Consider the following 20,560-nt stretch of genomic DNA (forward strand, 5'->3'; position numbering starts at 1 on the left):
AATGTGAACTGAAAAGGGCAGATGTAAAAGAAAAAGACCAAAAAAAAGGGACACAACACAGGATTCATTGTTGAGTGGCTGTTATTTTTTTAAATGTGCAATGTCTCAGTTATATTACACCAGAGCATCCACAACTATGTCAACACAAACTGCTTCCAAAATTGTTATGTCCCCCACAAGGACTGATAAAGCAGTGTGGCAGAAATGATTGTGCAAAATCCGTTCACAGGTCAGTTAGTCTGTAGGAAAAATGTCTTTGTAATGTTGCTACAAAATAGACTGAGGAGAGTCTTTATCCTGCCCCCTGGTGGAGAAGTAGAAGTGTCTAATACTTCTTGGTTGTCACTATTCCATCATCAGGTAAGTATGCATATACAGAAAAGGGCATCTATTTAAAAAAAAAAAAAAAAAAATCACAGTTCAGGAAGCCAGTCTGACTCATTACCTGCCATTACTCAATTAATGAGGCAGAGTGGGGATTCTCATGCTTTGACTCACAATGGGGTACGACACCATCGAGGTGGTAGCATGACTCATGGTAATGCCGGACATAGGCGTCATGGACACTGCCACCGGTGCCACAGATACAGCCACAGGTGCCATAGATACAGGTACCACCAACCCCTGGGCAATAGTCTGTGCAATGGCAGCGGAGAGGGGTGTGATCTCAGGGTTGAGGTGAGGCAGAGCGGCTGTGGGCGGTGCAGAGATACTCTGGGCCACTGAGGCGGCGCCGGTAGATGCTACCAGGTCTTGCTGGGTGACAGGCCGAGGTTGTAGTCCAGCGCTGCTCAGGGTGGTGTGAGTTTGAGCAATGCTATGATTGTAGGAACTTATTGCACCCAAAGGGGGGACCAGACTATGCTCAGTGGGTGCAGGGGTGGAAGTCATCGTCATCACCTTGGCCTGGTTTCGGAACTGGGCGTTCTGGTCCAGAAGAACCTCATTTGTGGCAATGAGATTTGAAACCTGAAAAACACACAAGACACGGATTAGAAAAGAAAGTCCAATGCCAGAAACCATGGCTTTGTGTCTGGCAGAAATAATGTTCTTTTAAAATGATACTTCTATACATTATAGCTACTTTAAATCAAAAATAACATTATTAATTTCCATTTAGTTTGTCACGTAACTACTGAGCTCACAGCTTTTACAGTTAACTGATTCTAAAAGCTTGTGCAGAATTATTAAGCATCATTTAATCTTCCAGAAGTGTGTATGTCTTATATCAGAGAAAGTCTTTCCCTTAAAAAATGTGCACAAATGTATTCATAGGGGTATTAGACAGGTGCTTGTTTGGAATAATTAATGCATTTATTACATTACTATTCTCTTGTGCTGTCATCTTTTATCAAAAACTCTGAAACTTCTAGTTTATAGATTGTTTATCTGTAAATACAACTTACAAGATTGATGATTGACAAATTGTACTACACAAGTCTGTACGTAATAGCAAGTTGTGTTCAGTTAAACTGTTCCATTTCAACCCTCCAAGATGTTTGCTTGATATGCTGCTCTTCAGACGCTGTGGTAACGTTAGATAAGAAGTCTTGTTGGACAACAAGGATTTTATTGTTAAAATCAACCTCTGAGCAGAAACTTTACTTTGCCTGTGATTTGGCAGGGAGATATAATAAAAACTGAAGTCCTTGTGACTAAAGCTAAAATTTAACTATGTTGTAAAATAGTTATTTCAAATGACATGATCATGATTCATTCAGTAAAGTAAATTTCATTTGACAATGTATCTCAATCTGATACAACGGCCTACAATAAATGATATCTTTGTTGAGCTTATAAAATCAAATTTTCTGTAAAGACTTGGACTTTGTTAACATACTGTAGTGCACTTACATTATGCAGTCAAATGTGTGTTATGTTGCACACCATTGTCTCTGGTATTAGTTGTACAAAAAGACTGCTGCATAACTGCATAACACATATTTTTAGATTTTACTGAAATAAATGTGTGTTTAACGTAAGATGTTGTTCCAAAAAATGTTAGTTTACCATGTCTCATTCTAACCTGCTTTTTCAACTCCTCAACTCTCCTCCTTAGCAGGGAGTTCTCCTCCTCCAGGAACCTGTACTCCAGAGGGCGTGGAGGAAAGGTGGCTTGAACTCCCAGCTCATAGTGTGCACCTCCACTCACATCCGCCAGGCGCAGCCCCTCTAACCGCCGCCTTTTCAACTGTAGAGTAGTGTGGTCCATGGAGGCCTCGAGGGAGCTTGCATCAAACAGCCCACTTTCAAGTAGAGGGTCATACACTGAGCATGCGCTCCTGTCAAAACGTCGTGGCCCTGCAGAATTTATGGACAGACACGTGCTCATCCCACCTCCACCTACCCCCCCAACTCCTGTGATACCTGGATCTCTGCAACCAGCCAGGCTGGGGCAACCCATCCCCATCCCCATCATATTACTTCCACCTCCACCTCCCACAAGTCCTTGCATTCCTCCGCAGGCACCTGCTCCTCCACCACCTATCCCTCCCCCAGCATTCACCATTCCACTGGTGCCTGGCCCTACAACACCACCCACTCCAACCCTGGAAGGTTCATATTCATAGTCTTTTTGGACATGGCGAAATTTACACTTATTGCCCCTCTGGCATTCCCCCTTCAGGAAGTCTCTGCAGATAGGCACTTCCCCACGGCTGTGGGGAAGATCCATTGGAGACAGGCCCAGTCCTTCAGCAACTTTCCCCCTTAGTCTGAGGGGTAGCTCTCCTGATTGCTTATAATAGTCCTCATCCTCTTTAGATCCATGGACAAAGCGGCAGTTAGAGCGCATACACTCCTTGTTCTGGTAGTCGTGACAGAAGATAAATTCATTCTTTTGCACCCCCAAGTCTGGCACCTCGTTAAAATCTGGGTGTCTAAAGCGGCAGCGTTTTCCTCTCTTGCAGACATTGCGTATGAAGTCCCTGCAGACGCCGCCGAGTGCCATTCCTGCACCTTGACCTCCACCTCCGCTGTTCCCACAGCTGTTGCCATTTCCGAGCGCCCCTCCTCCGCCCATGTTCCCAGAGCTAGAGACGTTGCCTCCGAGACTTCCTCCTGAATCACGTCTGCTCTCTGCTGTTCCCCCTGCCAAACCAGACCCAGGTCCTCCTTCCTCAACCAGACTACCACCAATCCCACCGCCACCTGTCAGGTAGGAGCTGTCCCGGTCAGGCATAGCGCTCGGCCCAGCTCAAGGAGAAAACCGCACTCATGTTTGTGATGGGGACGGACATGACCTGCCAAACAGTCACATACAAAGTTAAACAAATCATGAACAGCTTTTTCCTTTGAGTATTGCAATTTCCTATTCAAAGATCTGCAAGGCAAGAACATAAACCAAAATTTAGATATAAGCTTTCAAAGTTTGAAATGTTCGGCTAGTTTGCGATGAGCCAGGCTTGTGCAGAATTAATTACCGGCGATCACTACACAAAGCATGCCGGTTGGGTTTGTGTCAAACTTGATCTCATATTGCTCTGACATCATGCACACGTAGGTAACTAAAGCTTGACAAGATTGAGAAAGCCGCAGTACATAGAGCCTGGTGCTGCAGTTGCTCTCACAATGAAGATAGGAATTATAAAGGTAAAATATAATAAAACATAATAATAAAGAATAAAAGATACAATTCGATATTTATGGTATTACAAACTAATCCAAACGTGGTCTGCAAACTACAGTTAGCTTAAAAAAAATCACCAGATTTAACTATTTCAATAACTTCCTGCATACCTTTGGCGGCTGGTGGAAACTTAAATTACTAACTACGTCCACTTTCCAGGCGAGGTAGGTTACCTCTCTAATTAGCCTTTTAGCACGTGGCTAAACCAGGTAAATAATAAGTAACGTCAGCATTTTTGTTGTTGTCACTGGTTTGGTAAAAAAAAAAAATCCACAGAATGTGAAGCTCAATTGTATCAGGTAACAGTAGCTGTTGGTAAATAAAGAGCACTTGTATGTGAGGCTAGCCTAACTAATTAAGTAGCTAAGCCCATTATACCCATTTTAGACTTAGGTTACACTAGCTAGCGACTTGTACCTAGCTAACTAGCTAAATGCTAACGTAACCCATGGGTATATTGGACACTAACGTTGTCTTACCAAATATAAACTAGAAACAGGTTCCAGAGAATAGCCGAGGGACTCCCACGCAGAAACGCCCTGCTCTCGTTCACTGAAATCTAGACAGCGTCAACATCAACCAGACTTGTGTTTTGTTTCTTTTGTTTTTATGGCAATTTTTCGATGCCCTGGTCTGTTTACCATAGTACTGCACCTTTCACTACCGACGAAGAAGACGCTCTTCTTCTCCGTTTCTTCCAGCTGTCTCCCGAGTGCTCTTTTCCCCTCTAGTGGCGTTTGTGCTGTATTGCACTGAAAATGCTCGGCTTTCCTTTTTTTCACATGAGAACAACTGTTTTTAAAGGTTTCATCGCATGTAGCCCTACTGCAAATCGACGGCGAACTAAGCTGGAAACCACCGCTTCATAATAGCATTTAATTTGACACGCTTTCACTACCACGTGTTGTGCGAAGTTTGGCTGAAATATGCGGAACATCTTGAGTCTCAAAGATGTCAGCTAAGTTTGAGTTGACTATCCCTGGGGCCAAACAGAGTCAAACAACGTCATAGGTGTGTTGAGTGCCGCTAAGCTGACGTGTAGACGCTCACAGCAGTGCTGAAAGCCTTACAACACATTTGACATGATCTGTCAAACCGCAACACAGCTGCAGCCAACTTCTAGATAACGTCTTTGCGTAAACAGTTCCTCATCTGTGTTCCGAAAGCACACGATGGCAGTGCAAGGTGTTTTCTACTGGATGCAAGCCTTTGTTGTGTTGTTGTTCTGCTTAACCGAAGTCCTGCCCGCCGCCTCAGAATCGGACAAAAGTTACTACGAGACTCTCAATGTTGAGCGATCAGCAGCTGGCAGCCACATAAAGAAGGCTTTCCGCAAACTGGCCATAAAATACCATCCAGATAAGAACAAGAGCGCAGGTGCAGAGAAGACTTTCAGAGAAATTGTTGAAGGTAAAACATATCTGCAACACGCTGAACCTTTTTTTAATAATGTAATATATATTATATATGTAATTTAAACAAGTGAAAGTAATTGTACCATTTTCAAAACAAATGATTTCTTTATTCTCTTGATAAGTTGGTTTTATACACAGTCAGAGTCAGTTGGTTGTCACAGCTAATATGGATTCAGTCTAATCAACAACTCTGCGATACATTCAATTAAATCTAACTTTAGTTCAGTTATTCATGTGTGTGTGTATATATACATATGTACATATATGTGTGTGTATATGTATATATGCATATATATGTACATATGTACATACGCATATGTACATATGTGTATATGTACATATTTGCGTATATATATTGTAGAGGCTATAGTTTGTTGGGCTGTTGTTATTTATTATACATCGATTGTTGAGTGTGCAATTTGCCATTGCACACTCAACAACAGACAAAGTAATACTGTGTTGCCTTCTTTCCTAGCCTACACAGTGCTCTCCAACAAGGAGAAGAGGAGGCTGTATGACTCTGTGGGCCACGAGGCTTTCCTAAAAGACGAGGCCTTTGTTCACCCTGAGGATGAACATGAGACAAGCTTCCCCTTTGGGTTTGAAGACTTCTTCCATGACTTTGATAATAGTCCCTTTATGGAGGAGGAGTCTTTTGGCCACTGGACCTTTTCTCAGGATGGGTGGAATGAGGATGATCAATTTCAACATGACAATGTAGAAGAGCCTGGCTTCAGCTTTTATTTTGTGGATGACGAAGAAGAAGGCCCCCACTACTAGATGTTTAGCATCTTTGACCCTGTATCCCGTGTGTCTGTTTAAGTGTATTGACTTCATATTAAATTGTTATCACACTATCTGTGTCCTGTATTAAATGTGTGGTGATCCTTTATGTGTTGCACCCAGCTCTAAACTGCTTCTTTTTGTGTGTGCTTGCAATAGCACTATAGCTTTGTTTTTTTTTTATCAATTCTATGCTTTTATTAATTTCGTTGTATTATCTTATTTGTGTCTGTGTTTTTATTAGATTATTCCAGAGTTTTATTTAATTTCTTTGTAAAGCACATTAGTCAACGTTGGTTGTTTTTGAATTTTCTCTATAAATAAACTTGTCGAAGGAAGCTGTGTATGTGTTCTGCCTCTTTTATGAGACAACTTTAGTATTAAGTTCAGGTTGACCAACTGGACAGCTGGACCACTTTTCCTGTGTGGGTGTGTCGAAGGTCTTCAGTTACTGACTAACACACAATTTACTCATCTTTTTTCCCCACGTCAGCGCTTTAGATCTGGCACTGTTTTACTACATTTCTCACAGGACCATTGTGCACTTTGACCCAGAGGATATCCTGTGCCTCTTCAGCAGTTGGAGCGTAAGCGCACTAAAGCCAACACAAGGCAAAAGATTTTTTCAGCTTTATGCACTTTTATCGAGTTAAACAGAGATTTAGGGATTCTACAAAGCAGATAAAAGACTTACTGGAGTCATTAACTTACAGGCTTGACAATGATGGTAAGTATGCCTGAAAATGTTCTTTTTGACTGCCTCTGAGTGTCATGTGACTTTTTTTTCTATGGAGACTTTCAGATTTACAGCATGGGCTGTAAGTTAAGTTTTTAATTTAACTTTGGCTTGCATAATGATATGAATTTACTTCCAGCTGTTGATACAATTGCTTTTGACATTTAATCACAGGAAGAGGTTAAAGAGGAGAGCTCTACTCTGAGTGTCCATGTTCCGAACATTAAGGTTACAGAGGTGTTGAAAGACGGTGACACACTCACCTTTTTAATTATATCTCAAAAGGTGAGATGATTAATTTATTCGTTATTTGCTGCAAGCTCACATTAGATCTAGATTAATGTAGAAAACCAGTTGATTGTTTGAAATATGGTACTGCAAAAACAGACTGCTCTGATGAGATGTTGTCTCTCGTCCATGCTAGCTGTCTGGGACAGGGGAGTACCATGTGGACCGGACCTATGAGGATTTTGAATGGCTGCAACAACACCTGTTCTCTCAGGAGGATGAGCCCGGGATACAGGGAGTCATAGTCAGTGCTTCATTTCATCTGCACACAGTTCCGCATTTCACTTGTATCTCGTATTCACACTTTTCTGACAATTACTATCAATACTGGAATATCTATTGGTGGAGTCAGCAAAGATACAAAGAAACATCTGAATTCTGTTGAAAACGTCCTTTTGGAAATGTGCCAGCTGCTATATGTTATCTTCTTTTCTACTTGCCTAACAGAGTTTTTTAGTACATAAAATGATGTGTTCTTGTAACACAACGCTTTTGTAACGGACACATCTTAAATAAAATCTTTTGGTCATACAGTGACTTAACCGCGTGGTTAGAAAAGGTGCAGTCAGAGAAGTTATGGGAAGCAATTAGCTTCTTTTAAAAAGCTCCTCCTTTCATTGTTAACATACTTTACTTTGTAACCAGGAAGATAACTTTAGAGCTGCCATTCTGCCCGCTGGCACAGTACTGTAGGAAAATAAGCCAAGACTTTGTGGTCTGATTGGATGCTTTTTTTTCTTCAAGAAAATGCAACAGTATCCAGTCAGGAAGTATTTTTGTAGACTACTTCCTATTATGGCCGTGTGTGCAGTGGGGCTATGTTCGTCATGTAATACATGTGTGAGACTGCGTCTGATCCAGGCCATACAGTGTGCGTACTGCAAAGCACTGCATATTAAAAAAAGCATTAACCGTATTTTTATTCCTCTCCCATGCCAAGCACCTAATTATAAAAAGTTTAGTCTTTTTGAAAAAAAAATAAACAATAGAATAAATCTTTGACAAACAATGTAAAGTAATATAATCCTACTCTGTTTTTCTTCCAAGTTTCCTTCTCTTCCTGCAAAGGCTCAGGTCAATGCATCTGCCAAGGTTATGAAGCAGCTTGGTGAGTTCGTCTGACACCACTTCCATAATAAAATAAAGAATGTAAAATTAACCAAATGTATTCTCCGTTTGAGTGTCTATTCTGTTGCATGGTGTTGAGTGTGGCATGAAGTGCTGATGACGATACAAATGTTGATGGTTTTCCTGCAGGTTTCCTGGCTCTAGGAGAGTGGCTGCCATACTGTAAAGCACTGGAAATCTTCCTCCAGCAGATTGCGGCACACAGCATACTCAGCAAAAATAAAGCTGTGGAGATCTTCCTGACTAGCTCAGACGTAAGTGGACGCAAACAAACAGCCAGTTTTTATATATTATCTTCTTAACGATTACAATTTCCTGTGACAAAAGGGTGCAGCGTTATTTTTTTCTCTCCAAAAGAGGCAAATAATACGTAGTTACACTTTCACTGACATTGTTTGAGAATAAAAAACATCATGTCCTTCTTCCTGTAGTCTCGTACCAGATCTAATGATTCATTCAGAAAGATCCGGACACTACTGGAAGAGCCTTGTGTATGTGGGGCTGTGATTAATGTGCACTTTAAAGAAGGCAGAGCCCTCGTGGGATGCAGCTACAGTGGAATTTTTGTCTTTCGTTCAACAAATGGAAGAAGAAAACATGCAAACAAGCTGGTGAAATGTCACAAAATGAGTGCATTGACATTTTCAAAAGGGACCAAGTACAAATTATCCACCTGCTCAGTGGGCCTGCAAACAGCATCAAGAGGGTGAAAGAAGATCTCACTTGATGCTTGAATCAAAGAAACGTAAACCAATTGTTTTCATTGGTTTGTTGTCTGACTGTGTCTGACAAGATAAGATAAGATGAATAAGATATGCTTTTAATGTCTCTATAGGGAACATGTTGTAAACTTAGCCCTGTGTTTCATACAACAGCACGTTATAGCGTGAACACTAATGTATGACTCACTTTGGGAAGATTCCATATACTGTACATACCGTGCTTGAAAAATGTGAAACTGACGTGTGTCCTTGTGTGTAGCCTCCAGGCAGACAGAGAGTAAGGAAAAACATTTTTAACCGGCTGAGTCAAGCTGTGGAGGAACGGAGGAAAGAAGGCCATAAGGTACACAACTGTGACTCATACAAACTGAATTGACAGCCTCTAAACCTGTATGTCCTGTTTTACTACCGTACCGTCTGTGTCTGCAGGATGTGGATGAGTTCTTTCAAACTGAACGCCACCATAACCTCATTCTAACCGGCTGTGCCAAGACTGCAGCCGAGGTGAGCCAGTCCGCTGTTGGTTTTGTGCACGTGTGTTTTGTCCTCCTCCCCGTTTTATTCTCTCACACAACCAGACACATTGTCCTGTGTCATCATTGCACTTTTGTTTTTCTTGCAGAAATTCTTAGATGTGGTGCAATCTGAGCAAAGTAAGAACACTTCATTTAACATTTAGAGTTATAGGATTAGTGGGTGTTTTGTTTCAACAGTTAAAATCTATGGGAGGTTAGGTACTGTATCCAAATAAATTTTTGTCCTAAGCCTGATTTTTAGTGTGTGCTCCATGTGCCGTTGTTTGCAGAAATAGCAGTGGCCTATGGGCACTTCTCGGCTTCTCTGCGTCTCTGTGTGGAACCAGGGGAGGATCCTGACAAACAGGCTTTCTCCAAGTGAGACAGTAATCTCGTTGGCCATGGGCCAAATCACATGATCTTAAAATGAATGCAGACAAGCCACTTCCAATAAATGACCATGATAAAGGAACAACACTGTCTTCTTCTTACAGGGTTTGTGTGAAATTATCAGAAGTCTTTGATTCTATGAAGGTAAGTTGCTTGAGCTTTTTAACAAGGATATATCTACAGAGCAATGCACCATTGCTTTGGCAAATACACTGCACATTATGTGATTGTGTGTGGGCAGAAAAATATGACAAGTGTTGCTGAGAACAACATGAACACTCTTGGTCTTGGCCTGGACCTGGAGTCACGCTGCCAGGAGGCAGAAAAGGTGTGTCTTATTGTTCTAAAGTCATTGTATTAGCCATTGTATGTTGTCTCTCCATCTACCTTAAATCCTGGCCTTATATTAACATGTGAAAAGCCACATGCAAACCTCTGACTGATATTGCTGTGTGTAATATGAACATTATGTCCAACACAGGAGATGCTTTTCAGGAGAACCTGTAAACTAGTGGACGTAGAGATTGCCAGAAGGAATGCAGAGAAGGCCAAACCTTTAAAGAAGGCTGCTGTGAGTGCCGGTACTTGAGTATCAAAGAACATATAGATGTGCATCCTTTCTTGTGGCCAGCAGGTGTCAGTGTTGCTCTGCTGAGTTTATTCAGTTTTAGCCATAGACCTGGAAAACTGCTGAGAAGACAATCATTGCAGGTTTAATCTGTGTGAATTATATAATGAGGATTAACATCATGCTCCCCTCAATCATCAGATGGAGGAGGCAAAGAAAGCGGCGGAGACAGAGTTTGACTGCATTAGTGGAGTGGCTAAGAAGGAGGTAAAACACCAAATTCAAAACCGGATTCTCCGTTTCCGTCGTAAGTGCTTTGTGAAACTTCCTTTTCGTTGACATTCACATACTGTGTTTCTACCAGGTGGCTCGGTTCCAGGCTGCACATGTGGAGATGCTGCAGCAGGCTCTGGTTCAGTGGTGTGAAAAGCAGCTTCTTACAGCCAAAGAAAGTGCTGACCAGTTTACCCAGCACCTGCACGCCTTCAGGGGGATGGCCTAGTGAACCCGCTCTTAATGAAGCATCCTCACTATGTCTAAACATAGCATGGGATAACCCAAACATGTCCTTCATGCTGTTCTGCCGTGGTCTGCTTCAGTGGATTCATTACATCCAGTGAATAAGAAAGGGAAACCTTATTGATCATCAAACCTGCCTATAATTTGTACACTCACTCATTCTCCTCCCTCACTATCTTCAATCACACTCCACAAATAAAGGGCCTGTAGAAATGATGCTTTTGATTTTTTAGCAGTGGACTTGTTGTTGGGCGAGGCCATTGTGTATGTGTGTGTGTGTGTGTGTGCGTGTGTGTGTGTGTGTGCGTGTGTGTGCGTGTGTGTATTTGTACTATTCTTCACTCATAGATTTGTGCTGAGAGTGTATTGCGCAGCTCTCTAGCCACCACATCAGCCGGGGTCACACAACAAAATAAAGTGTGATGAATTGATTCCCAAAGCACCTGCTTGCCTTTGTGTGTGTGTGTTTCTTACTCCTGGATCATTAATCAGTTGGTCTGACTGCCCCGGCAAGGACGTGGCAACAAGGACACTCTGTGCCGGCTTTTGGAAACTATCCTGGCTTTGGAAATGCCTGTTAACAATTTCTCCTACAATCATTGTATTTCCTATGTAACTGTATGAAACCTTGAGTGAGGTCTGGCGTTAAACTAAATAGAATAAAACTTTGCCGGATTAAAATAAACCTGCACATAAGCACAACGCCATCCCACTCTTCTGTGGACTGGAGGTCCGTCTCTCAGCACTGCTGTGCGCCTCAGCTCATCTGTTCTGGCCCGTAATGTCTCCGCTGGGTGAAGGAGGAGGAGTGAATCCCATTTGAGGGAATGACTCAGAGCGAGATAGATGACTGTCTCATAAGAAGAGAGGGTGGAGAGGAGGTTCGGCTGATTTGACGATGAAGGACGAGATAAGGGCAATCATCCAAACAGAATGAATTCATGAATGGAACAATTTGGTATAAGCGTAAAAGTAACGGCTGGCTGCTCAGAGCATCGGGTGGCACATGTTGTCCTCCCTTTAGGACATGTTTCATGGTCTTGTAAACTGATATTATTTCTACACTTATATCCTCCAAACTCATAACTACTGCTAGCCTGGGATGGTATTATACAATGCTGCCAAACAATAAATAAATGTACTTCATCTTGTCTATGTGGTCTGGGCCCTAGAACAATACACACGTAAACAGACTCATGTTTACAATGACAATGCAAACATGCTAGTACTATAGCAGGTATAATATATTTACCATGTTGAATATCTTAGCCTCAATTCATTAATATTTTTGACAATATTTAAGTTTTGACTTGCTGGACTGAAAGTCCATGTACTTGTAAATGTGTGAAAATATGCACAAAAAGCATTAGTCCCAAAGTATGCACGCTAACGCGGTGGGCTTCTGTTGAAAATGAGAGACAGCTGTTGTAGGAACCCACTTTGTTCTCGTGCAACTTGAACCACAACAGCTTGAGCTTTTTACAACCGAATTCTGTGCCTATCTCCTCATTTTAAAGCAAAGTTTATGTTTATATCAGATTTTTATACCCCATTTTATCTTGTTTAAGTAGCAACAAAGAGACATGCACTCTCCTTAGTTCACACATTTTATTGATAATGAATACAGCAATTTCACCATTTAGGTTTCACACTCCCTTTTTGTGGTTTATTGGTTTTAATGAGGCGCAGTAAAAGTTAAATGTAAGACGTGGACCATTTTTATGATGTTTTTATGTGAATGCTTCAATATCTACCTGAGAGAAGCACTGTGGATGCAAACCTGTGAGGTTTGTGGGGTGATGAACAAATGGAAATCTGTGCATGTTTTCACCGGCGTCTATTCATTGTAACATTATTCTCTGTGTTATTATCTGAAGCTGTGACGCTTCCATCCCTGCTGCTTGGAACAGCACTATACAAAATTAATTTCACAACAGGAAAGCAACATCTCTGGTGCTTTCATTTAAGGACGGCAGCGGTTAACTATCGCACATGGAGAGCGTATGTACGCGCCCGCGCACACATATAAGGGAAGTCTTGTAGATTGTAACATTCATACACGCACACACACACACACACACACACACACACACACACACACACAAACACACTAATAAGAGCTCCTCTCAACTGCTGAGAGCATGACCCAGATCAAGGGTGGAGGGATCATGGCAACGCTCTGTGTCAGTAAGTGTGTGTCTGTGAGTGTGTGTGAATCCTATCGACAACAACATGCACTAACAGCTGATTTGCTAAAGTAGCTCATTACTGGTGGAAAGGCAGCACTCAGCACAGCGCCCTGTGGCCTGAAAGAGAGCATCTTAGTGCGAAGTGGAGGAAATAATTTCTCTGAATACACAATGGGACAAAGGCTTTAGGACTCAGCCGTCCCACCGTAGCTGTTTCGCAGCAGTTTGATGAGTGTGAGTATGTCTGTTCGAAGATTACAAAATATGGATTCAGGCCACAATTGATTAGCAGGGTCTACAAAAGAGAAGGGTTTTATTGTTATTAAGTCATTCATGTGTAAGATAAGTCACAATAATTTTCATGTGAATGTTTTATCTTGACAAGAATTGAAGTGAAATAGGATCTTGTTGGATCTTGTTGTTCTGCAGCATTGGCCATCGACTGTTCTAAAGCTAAACTTTGTTTATAACAAAGATTTGACTTTCATTCCACCTTTATTGGATATTTGTTTATTTGTTAATTGGGAAGCTGTGAGGACTAAATTTAACTTTTCAATAGAAACTTGACATCCCTGCCAATTACACGGGTCTTGGAATAAAAAACATACTTTGAGGCAGTTCGTTTTTTAACCGCTTGTGTGGTGCTTCGGTCAAAAGGGCCGAGGCTCTGTCACTCTGACGCTGAAATGACTCAACCCAAGGTTGGTGGCGCCTCATTAAATCGAATCACTTCGGTACACAAAATATGAACCATCTGTAGTTCAAACAGCTCCATAAGGCACAGCCCATTCTGAATGTGCAGCACGGCACAAGGTGAACGCTACAAAGTAGTGCCTCTCAGCCCTAAAATCAACCTTAATGGCAGCACTCCGCCGATGATTTGGATAGCGGTTACTGTATCAATTTTCTCCCCTTGCAGTAGATTATAGCATTGCAAAGCATTAGACTTGCTAATTTACTCCATTTCTCTGTTCACTACTGAATGGATTCATAAATATTAATACTTTCACACTCCCCTCCTGGCTGCTTGTCATGCACTGAAGGGCTTGTGGGTGATGGTATGATATTGTTAATTAGGTTTGCAGGAATAATGTCAGCAGCAAACCTCTGGACAGGCTGAGTTGCTGAGGTGATGACTTTCCTGCCATTCCTAATACACAACAGTGTTCTCTGAAAAAACATGAAAACACTAAAAGGAGACATGCGGAAGGGAGAAGAAACTGTCCATTATCTGATCTAAAAACATGATCATTCTCTTTTCTCTCATAAAAGCTTGCCATTAAATATTAAAGGGAACACATTATCTGAAAAATAGTGATTATGTTTTGTCACGCAGAAGTTACAGTACGGTGACTTTGAACAAGTACACAATTCAGGGGGCACAACTTACCCACACAGACACAAATGCACCCATTAGAGTAAAATCAATTATTCATCAATTTTTCCACCACAGCTTTGACCGGAGTATCAGGGCACCCATACACAATCAGGCTCTCCTCTTCCAGAGGTTATTTTGTCACATGTCTTCAACATGTGGCCTTTTGTTCAGTCTCCATCACCAACAGCCTAACATGCAGCACTGTGTGCTGCATTGCACAACACATGGGTACTATGAACTACCATTGTAGCAACAGTTGTTCTGCATGACCACTGCAACGTGGCAGAGGTGAAAGAATCGGCCACATGGTAGACGCCTGTGTTTGGGAAAGTCAGTGAGATCCAAGAAGAGACTCCATCTTGAGGTTTTCTGTCATTTTACTTGAACTAAAGAAGACGGCCTAATGATGTGAGCAGATTTGTGTTATTTCTGCTATTCTGCAGAACAAAAGTACATTTTGTATTTGTGTCGTTACATCTTTGATGAAAATGTGTTCCATGAAAATCTATACAATTTATTAAAACTGTGGAACCAATATTGTCTCTAGACCTCTTTTTCTCGAGTTGTAAATTCATTCCATAACTTGTTTTTATCGTTCACCAAAAAAAAATTATATCCGCAAAAAAACACTTTTATAACATATTTTTGGGGCTGCACGGTTGTGTAGTGGCGAGCACTGACGTCTCACAGCAAGAGGGTCTGCGGTTCGGAGTTCTGTGTGGAGTTTGGTGGATGTTCTCCCCGTGGCAGCGTGGGTTCTCTCCAGGTTCTCCGGCTTCCTCACAGTCTAAAGACATGCGGCTTAATTCAACTAGACTCTAAATTGCTCGTAGGTGTGAATGTGAGCGTGAATGGTTGTCTGCCCTGTGATGGACGACTGACTTGTCCAGGGTGTAACCTGCCTTCAATCATTGACAGCTGGGATCGGCTCCAGTGCCCTAAGCGGTTCGGATAATAGAATAACATATTTTGATCATAACTATGAACATCCAACAGGATATGAGTCAGATTTTCCAAAATCTGCAACAAAAATCACAATAAAACAAAGCATTAGGGTGTTACGAAAAAGTTTTAGTCAAAAAATGTTGTTGTTCGGTTAAATTTTTGTTAAATGACTTATTTTATGCCAAAACGTTGTCTGAATGGGGCATGCTGGGACTTGAAATGTTCGTCCGCTTCCGCACTTTATGACGCGGCATTAGGAACGTGAGCAGAACAGGAAGCCTTGAGGACCAAGGCTTGTCCGATAATAGACGCGGGGGGATTTTCGCGCACGGTTTCCAGAAGGTTAAATTAATGTACCCATCAGCTACTTTACTGTTCCTCTGGAGCTGCACAGGACTCACAGTTTGGTTCAAGGACACCTCAGCGGGCTGATGCTCGCTGCCAAACCAGGGCCTTCCACAGACTCTTTACTCAGTATTTTTCCAAACAAACATACAAGGGCAAAGCAACCAGATGGAAAGTCATCCCGAGCCCGGCGGCAAACAGAGGTTGAGCATCTGTTGCAGGGATGTATCTGAGCTCAAGACAAGTCCCGCCTCACCTTTCCTGCTGCTATTACCTCTGACTCCAGACTTGGCAAAGAAATACAGATGGGCTCACAAATGCCCCCTGGATACTGCTATTAAATTTCGCTTTGAGATAATGCAAGCTAAAGTCTCATTAAATCCCAATCAGAGATAATGCATGGTAAACTTTCATTATGGTTTGATTAAAAGGCACGGGGTCTGCCGTCGTGCTGATTGTGTTTTTAATCAGATCCATCCTGCTGCAGCGCAAACAAGAGCTAAGAGGAGCGAGAAAGAGAAGGAACAAAGCAAAACAAGCTGAGCAAGCAGAAACAAATTATTCTCTCCGAGGACACAAGTTAAATGGTTGTGTATTGTTTTTGGCATAATGAAAGTATATGAGGGTGGATTTTAAATGGAATTGTTTCTTAGTGTTATTACTGTGTGACTCCAGTAAGGCGTAATTTGGTGGAACACAAACCAATGAACAAGCAAAAAGAGCTTCAGATAAATTTAATTCCTCTCCAGCTCTCAAACTTGGTCGGAAAACTTTAATATTTTATTAATTATTTGTACACTCTTATAAGAAGCACAAATTAAGTTCTCAGGTGCATTTCTTTGTTGAAATTCTCTTCACATTGTGACAGCCATCAATAGATTAAATACTACAACCAAAAAACACTCTGCCCTCATTGCCCGTCACCGAAGTCTTCCACAAGCTGCTTTACGGCTGTGAGTACTAACAATAGCCATCTTTGTTGTTTACATTCATTATGATCATTTAGGGGGAGTGGCTTACTATTGCTGGTTTCTCCAATGTTGCTGACCCCAGCTCTATGGGAATGCGTTTTAGGGGATAAATGGCATTCACAACTACCTGTAATACACACAGCTACACGTTAAATATTTCCAAATGATCATTCACTGATAATGTCTCTGTCTTAAGCTACGGAGTAGAAACAAAAGAAGTAAGGTCTCACAACGTTGTGTGTGAGCATTTGTGGATGGAAGTGAGGAGACAAACTGTTTTAGTGTATTTGTTACCTGCACCCTCTGTATAGTTTTCCTTTTCTGTGAGAAAAGATGAGAACACAGGATTCTCCTCCTCCTGACAGGACAGAGCGAATCAGATGTTAGGACGATGTGAGACGAATCTGTGACAATAATCTGTGTATGAAAAGGCCCCACTTCTGTTTGTCTGGCGGTTGTTCTTTTGCCTACCGGAAAGTTGGTTGTTCAACTCATTGCTTTTGCAACTGAAACCCTTATGACTTTACTTGTGATTAAGAAAATAAATTACGAGAACGAGAGAAGTGGTCAAACTGAATTATTCTGTCCGCTACACCAGGCTTCCAATAATTGTACACGCTAACAAGGGGTTAAAAATTAGAAGTAAAATAAAGAAAAAAAAGTCCAAATGTTAAAATATATATCACATGTATATACATCCAGACCAGGATAATACATCCACAGTATGACTAGTTTTTATGTCATTCAGAGTTCACAAGAGGCCAAGTGGTTGAGTGGAGGGGTGAGGGTGTAATGGGGTAGGGGGTTAAAAGGCCCCATCCAACAAACTCCTGCTAAAAACATTCACCGAGGCAACAGTGAAATGGCTACATGAGTGTGTTGAGCCCAAACAGCATTGCAGAGACTATTTAATGCCATCAAACTTAAAATGTCACGCTCACTCTTGAGACTAGTAGGTTTGAAATCTGGATATGAAAATGACAAGGAGGGAAGCTTCCCTGACAGCAGCTGGAACTTTATATGCCAAAGAGAGGCGTCACAGGAGGAGAAGGCTCTGTTTCCTGAGGATTTGTCTTCGTTCTTGGAAACCAAGCGGTCTGCCTGCTGAGGTCTTAAAGCCTCTAAAGAGACGTGGGAGCTTCTAACGGTTGTTAAGTATGGCTGAGCAAGATTATACACTATTTCAGATGCTTGGAGCATAATTTTAAAAGCAAGCCTTGCAAGCCGTCCCTTACGGAGACGATGCTGGGCAAATAAAACTGAAGACATTTAGGAATCATTAGTCAAAAATGTGTCTTTTTCTATAAAGGTTCGGGCATATTAAACCATAAGAAATAACATTACAGCACAGTCTGGAAGTTAGGTGTCTCAGGCTAGGTTGCACCAACAAGGATTAAATTAATCCTGGTTTAGAGTTAAACTGGGGTTAGTAAATCTAGGTTTAAACTGGTTTATATTTAATCAGACATGTGTTGCACATCTTAACTTTAACCCTGGATTAGTTAAACTAGTTTAAACTAGGGTTAAAACAGGATTAGTTTATGTTCAATGTCCGCCATGATGGATTCCGACGAAATGTAAAAAAATTCACAATATACGTTTAACAAATACGGAACTAAATAACCCTAAATAAATGCAATTTTTTTCCTAAACTAACCTTGTCGCATAAAATCACAAAGCTACTAGGAGCTGGAGAAGTTCTGGCACGGCAACGTTCCTCTCACTTCCATGCTTGATTGCTGGTCCAACCTTTCCATTGAGGTTCATGACAGACTCCTTTGTGAATCTATACGCTGTGAAAACTCGCTGTTGTCATAAAATTCAATTGGGTTTAACTTATCTCTAATTTTCCTGCGAGGAACTCTTTCCTCTAACTCCATCCAGCGAAGATATGCAGCCATGTTGTCAATAAACTGGACATAAACTTCCTCCCGGGGTGGTTTAAATATAACTGCTAATCCTGGTTTAGTCTAGGTTTAAAATAACTGGTGCAACAGATTTGATTTTAATCTTGATTTAAATGAGAAATAAACCAAGATTACCAAAGGGTTAGATTTACCCAGGATTAATTGTAAACTAAGGTTAAACTAGGTTTAAAGTTTGGTGCAACTGGATTAAAAGACAAACCTGGTTTAAGCCTAGTTTAAGAGTTAATCCTTGTTGGTGCAACCCAGCCTCAGAGTCCATGTACTGCTTCTCTCACATGCTGCCTGAGCAGCGATTCTTCTTTCTGTCTCATTCAGCTGAGCCCACAGAGCCGGCAGGAGGAGAGTAACTCGGCCCAATAAAAAAAAGATTTCTGCTGATTACAGCAATTACAGCGCATCTACAGGAGAGAGCAGCTGAGACAAAAGAGAGGACACAATACCTATTGAGTTACCTTATGAGGTCTATTTTCTAGCCAAGAAACTGTTTATGTTTTACTTCAGAATATACACCTATCCACAACACACATGCACGCGCACACACACACACACACACACACACACACACACACACACACACACACACACACACACACACACACACACACACACAGAAGTTGTTCCTTTTGTTCCCAGTCAGACAAACTAATATTTATTTTAGGTTAATCCAATAATTTGTCTCTTAACAATAGTGAATATGCAGGGTGCATTGTTTTAGAAACACCTTAAATATAACCAAACAATGTGAAACAAAACAAATTAAGTGTAGTTTAATGTGTAAAATGAGTACATGAACTAGTTTAATGAACTGAAACAAAACCGCAGCATGTTCAACGCAACCTGCAGGGACAGTGAGCATGCAGCCCTCCACCTTTTCCCCTAAAACAATAATCCCCAGAAACGCACACAAAGCCCCCAACACTGCTCTGTGTGACCGGTGATGAATATGAATGAGGATATGAATATAGATGAGTAAAATAAATGTATATTAATGAAGGAAGGCAGTTTCTCAAGCCTCTGACTGATGGTGTGGGAGCACGAAGTGGAACCAATCAATCACCACAGAGCAACCACATGATTGGCAGGCATAGCTCTTGTCAGAATACACACTTTCACCTCAGTGTGTGTGTGTGTGTGTGTGTGTGTGTGTGTGTGTGTGTGTGTGTGTGTGTGTGTGTGTGTGTGTGTGTGTGTGCATATACATACATGTTTGATGTACAAGGATTTATATGAGAGAAGCTGTCGGTCAGCTGACCTTTACTGTGCAGTGTTGTCTCAGAAATCTCCCCCTGCATTTGTAACACTTCACTGTAACTGTGCACTGATTAGTCTCCAGCCTCAGTAATTAATAATAACTGGTATTTGTGTTGGTACATTTAAAGCTGTGGTAAACAAAAAGTAATGAATGCATCCACCCTGACTAACTAATGCCATCACGGCAACATGTTTGTTGGGATGATAAATTACTTACAAAACAAGCACATGCATTTTCTTAATGATTTCATAGTCATTAAACTGATTACGCCAACCCCAGAGCTTAATGAGGCGAGCCAGTCAGACGGCAGAGGAACTGATGGACGCTGTGGGGTTAGGTCAAGGGTCATCATTTCTTATTACTGAGCTACCATAAAGCACGCTATCACTGCTGATGGATACCTGACATTGTTTTGATCTTTTCAGTGTCACCCAGCACTCAATCCAATCCGCTTTAACTTTCCATTGCAATGAAAAGCTCTCTGCAGGTTGTTGCCTCTCAGTGCTTCATTACAGGGCTAATGCAGCGTCTCCTGTTCCTACAGCCGTGGGATCATTTACCACCTCTTTACCTTGTGCTTTTCCCCATTTACCCCAGGCTTCCCATTCACAGTAATGAGTCAAGAGGCACCAATGGCTGAGCGAGTCACATTGTTCTCGCACCATCTGTGGGATATTGACTGTGCAGCCCTTGATCCCTGCAGGAGAGAAGTGAGTCTTGAGTCTGAAATGCCTGCATGGACAACTACACGTTATTGCTTTACCAAAGAGTCACAGTGAGTTCAAGGGCTCTTCATTAGATGACTGAGGTGCACGTTTGCTCATAGAGAAAAACGGCTTTTACTAATGCTGGCCTGATGC

The 20,560-nt window shown here is 41.6% G+C and overlaps 3 protein-coding genes across 4 annotated transcripts; 2 read left to right on the top strand and 1 right to left on the bottom strand.

Moving 5' to 3' along the window:
- Nucleotides 1–63: 63 nt before the first annotated feature.
- zc3h10 (zinc finger CCCH-type containing 10) lies at nucleotides 64–4,285 on the bottom strand. The gene is made up of 3 exons (XM_068593382.1): nucleotides 4,108–4,285; nucleotides 2,027–3,242; nucleotides 64–969 (listed from the first exon to the last, which is right to left on the bottom strand). The coding sequence occupies exons 2-3, from the start codon at nucleotides 3,179–3,181 to the stop codon at nucleotides 460–462; spliced, it is 1,665 nt and encodes a 554-aa protein (XP_068449483.1). The 5' UTR covers nucleotides 3,182–3,242; nucleotides 4,108–4,285; the 3' UTR covers nucleotides 64–459.
- Nucleotides 4,286–4,713: 428 nt separating this feature from the next.
- LOC137796848 (dnaJ homolog subfamily B member 9-like) lies at nucleotides 4,714–6,100 on the top strand. The gene is made up of 2 exons (XM_068595056.1): nucleotides 4,714–5,038; nucleotides 5,519–6,100. Exons 1-2 carry the CDS (start codon nucleotides 4,801–4,803, stop codon nucleotides 5,821–5,823), a joined length of 543 nt encoding a protein of 180 aa, XP_068451157.1. The 5' UTR covers nucleotides 4,714–4,800; the 3' UTR covers nucleotides 5,824–6,100.
- A 328-nt stretch (nucleotides 6,101–6,428) lies between these two features.
- si:dkey-28n18.9 (sorting nexin-6) lies at nucleotides 6,429–10,976 on the top strand. 2 transcript variants are annotated; one of them, XM_068594823.1, is made up of 14 exons: nucleotides 6,436–6,553; nucleotides 6,737–6,847; nucleotides 6,987–7,094; nucleotides 7,898–7,958; nucleotides 8,108–8,232; nucleotides 8,960–9,043; nucleotides 9,130–9,204; nucleotides 9,323–9,353; nucleotides 9,506–9,593; nucleotides 9,710–9,749; nucleotides 9,847–9,933; nucleotides 10,087–10,176; nucleotides 10,375–10,440; nucleotides 10,538–10,976. In XM_068594823.1, the coding sequence occupies exons 1-14, from the start codon at nucleotides 6,548–6,550 to the stop codon at nucleotides 10,673–10,675; spliced, it is 1,110 nt and encodes a 369-aa protein (XP_068450924.1). In that variant the 5' UTR covers nucleotides 6,436–6,547; the 3' UTR covers nucleotides 10,676–10,976. The 2 variants fall into 2 exon arrangements, with proteins under 2 accessions (XP_068450925.1, XP_068450924.1); XM_068594824.1 differs by lacking the exon at nucleotides 6,737–6,847 and having other exon boundaries at nucleotides 6,429–6,553.
- Nucleotides 10,977–20,560: the final 9,584 nt, after the last annotated feature.

This window comes from Clinocottus analis, unplaced genomic scaffold (assembly GCF_023055335.1).
Source record: "Clinocottus analis isolate CAN_PGR_092001 unplaced genomic scaffold, fCliAna1.0.p SCAF_3, whole genome shotgun sequence".
Taxonomy (NCBI): Eukaryota; Metazoa; Chordata; class Actinopteri; order Perciformes; family Cottidae; genus Clinocottus; species Clinocottus analis.

Coding starts and splice junctions, on each gene's coding strand:
- zc3h10 (XM_068593382.1), bottom strand. CDS start 3,181: ATGCCTGACCGGGACAGCTCCTACCTGACAGGTGGCGGTGGGATTGGT. Junction 970..2,026: donor TTGAGGAGTTGAAAAAGCAG/GTTAGAATGAGA, acceptor TGTGTTTTTCAG/GTTTCAAATCTCATTGCCAC.
- LOC137796848 (XM_068595056.1), top strand. CDS start 4,801: ATGGCAGTGCAAGGTGTTTTCTACTGGATGCAAGCCTTTGTTGTGTTG. Junction 5,039..5,518: donor TTTCAGAGAAATTGTTGAAG/GTAAAACATATC, acceptor CTTCTTTCCTAG/CCTACACAGTGCTCTCCAAC.
- si:dkey-28n18.9 (XM_068594823.1), top strand. Junction 9,594..9,709: donor GACAAACAGGCTTTCTCCAA/GTGAGACAGTAA, acceptor TTCTTCTTACAG/GGTTTGTGTGAAATTATCAG. Junction 9,934..10,086: donor GCTGCCAGGAGGCAGAAAAG/GTGTGTCTTATT, acceptor TGTCCAACACAG/GAGATGCTTTTCAGGAGAAC.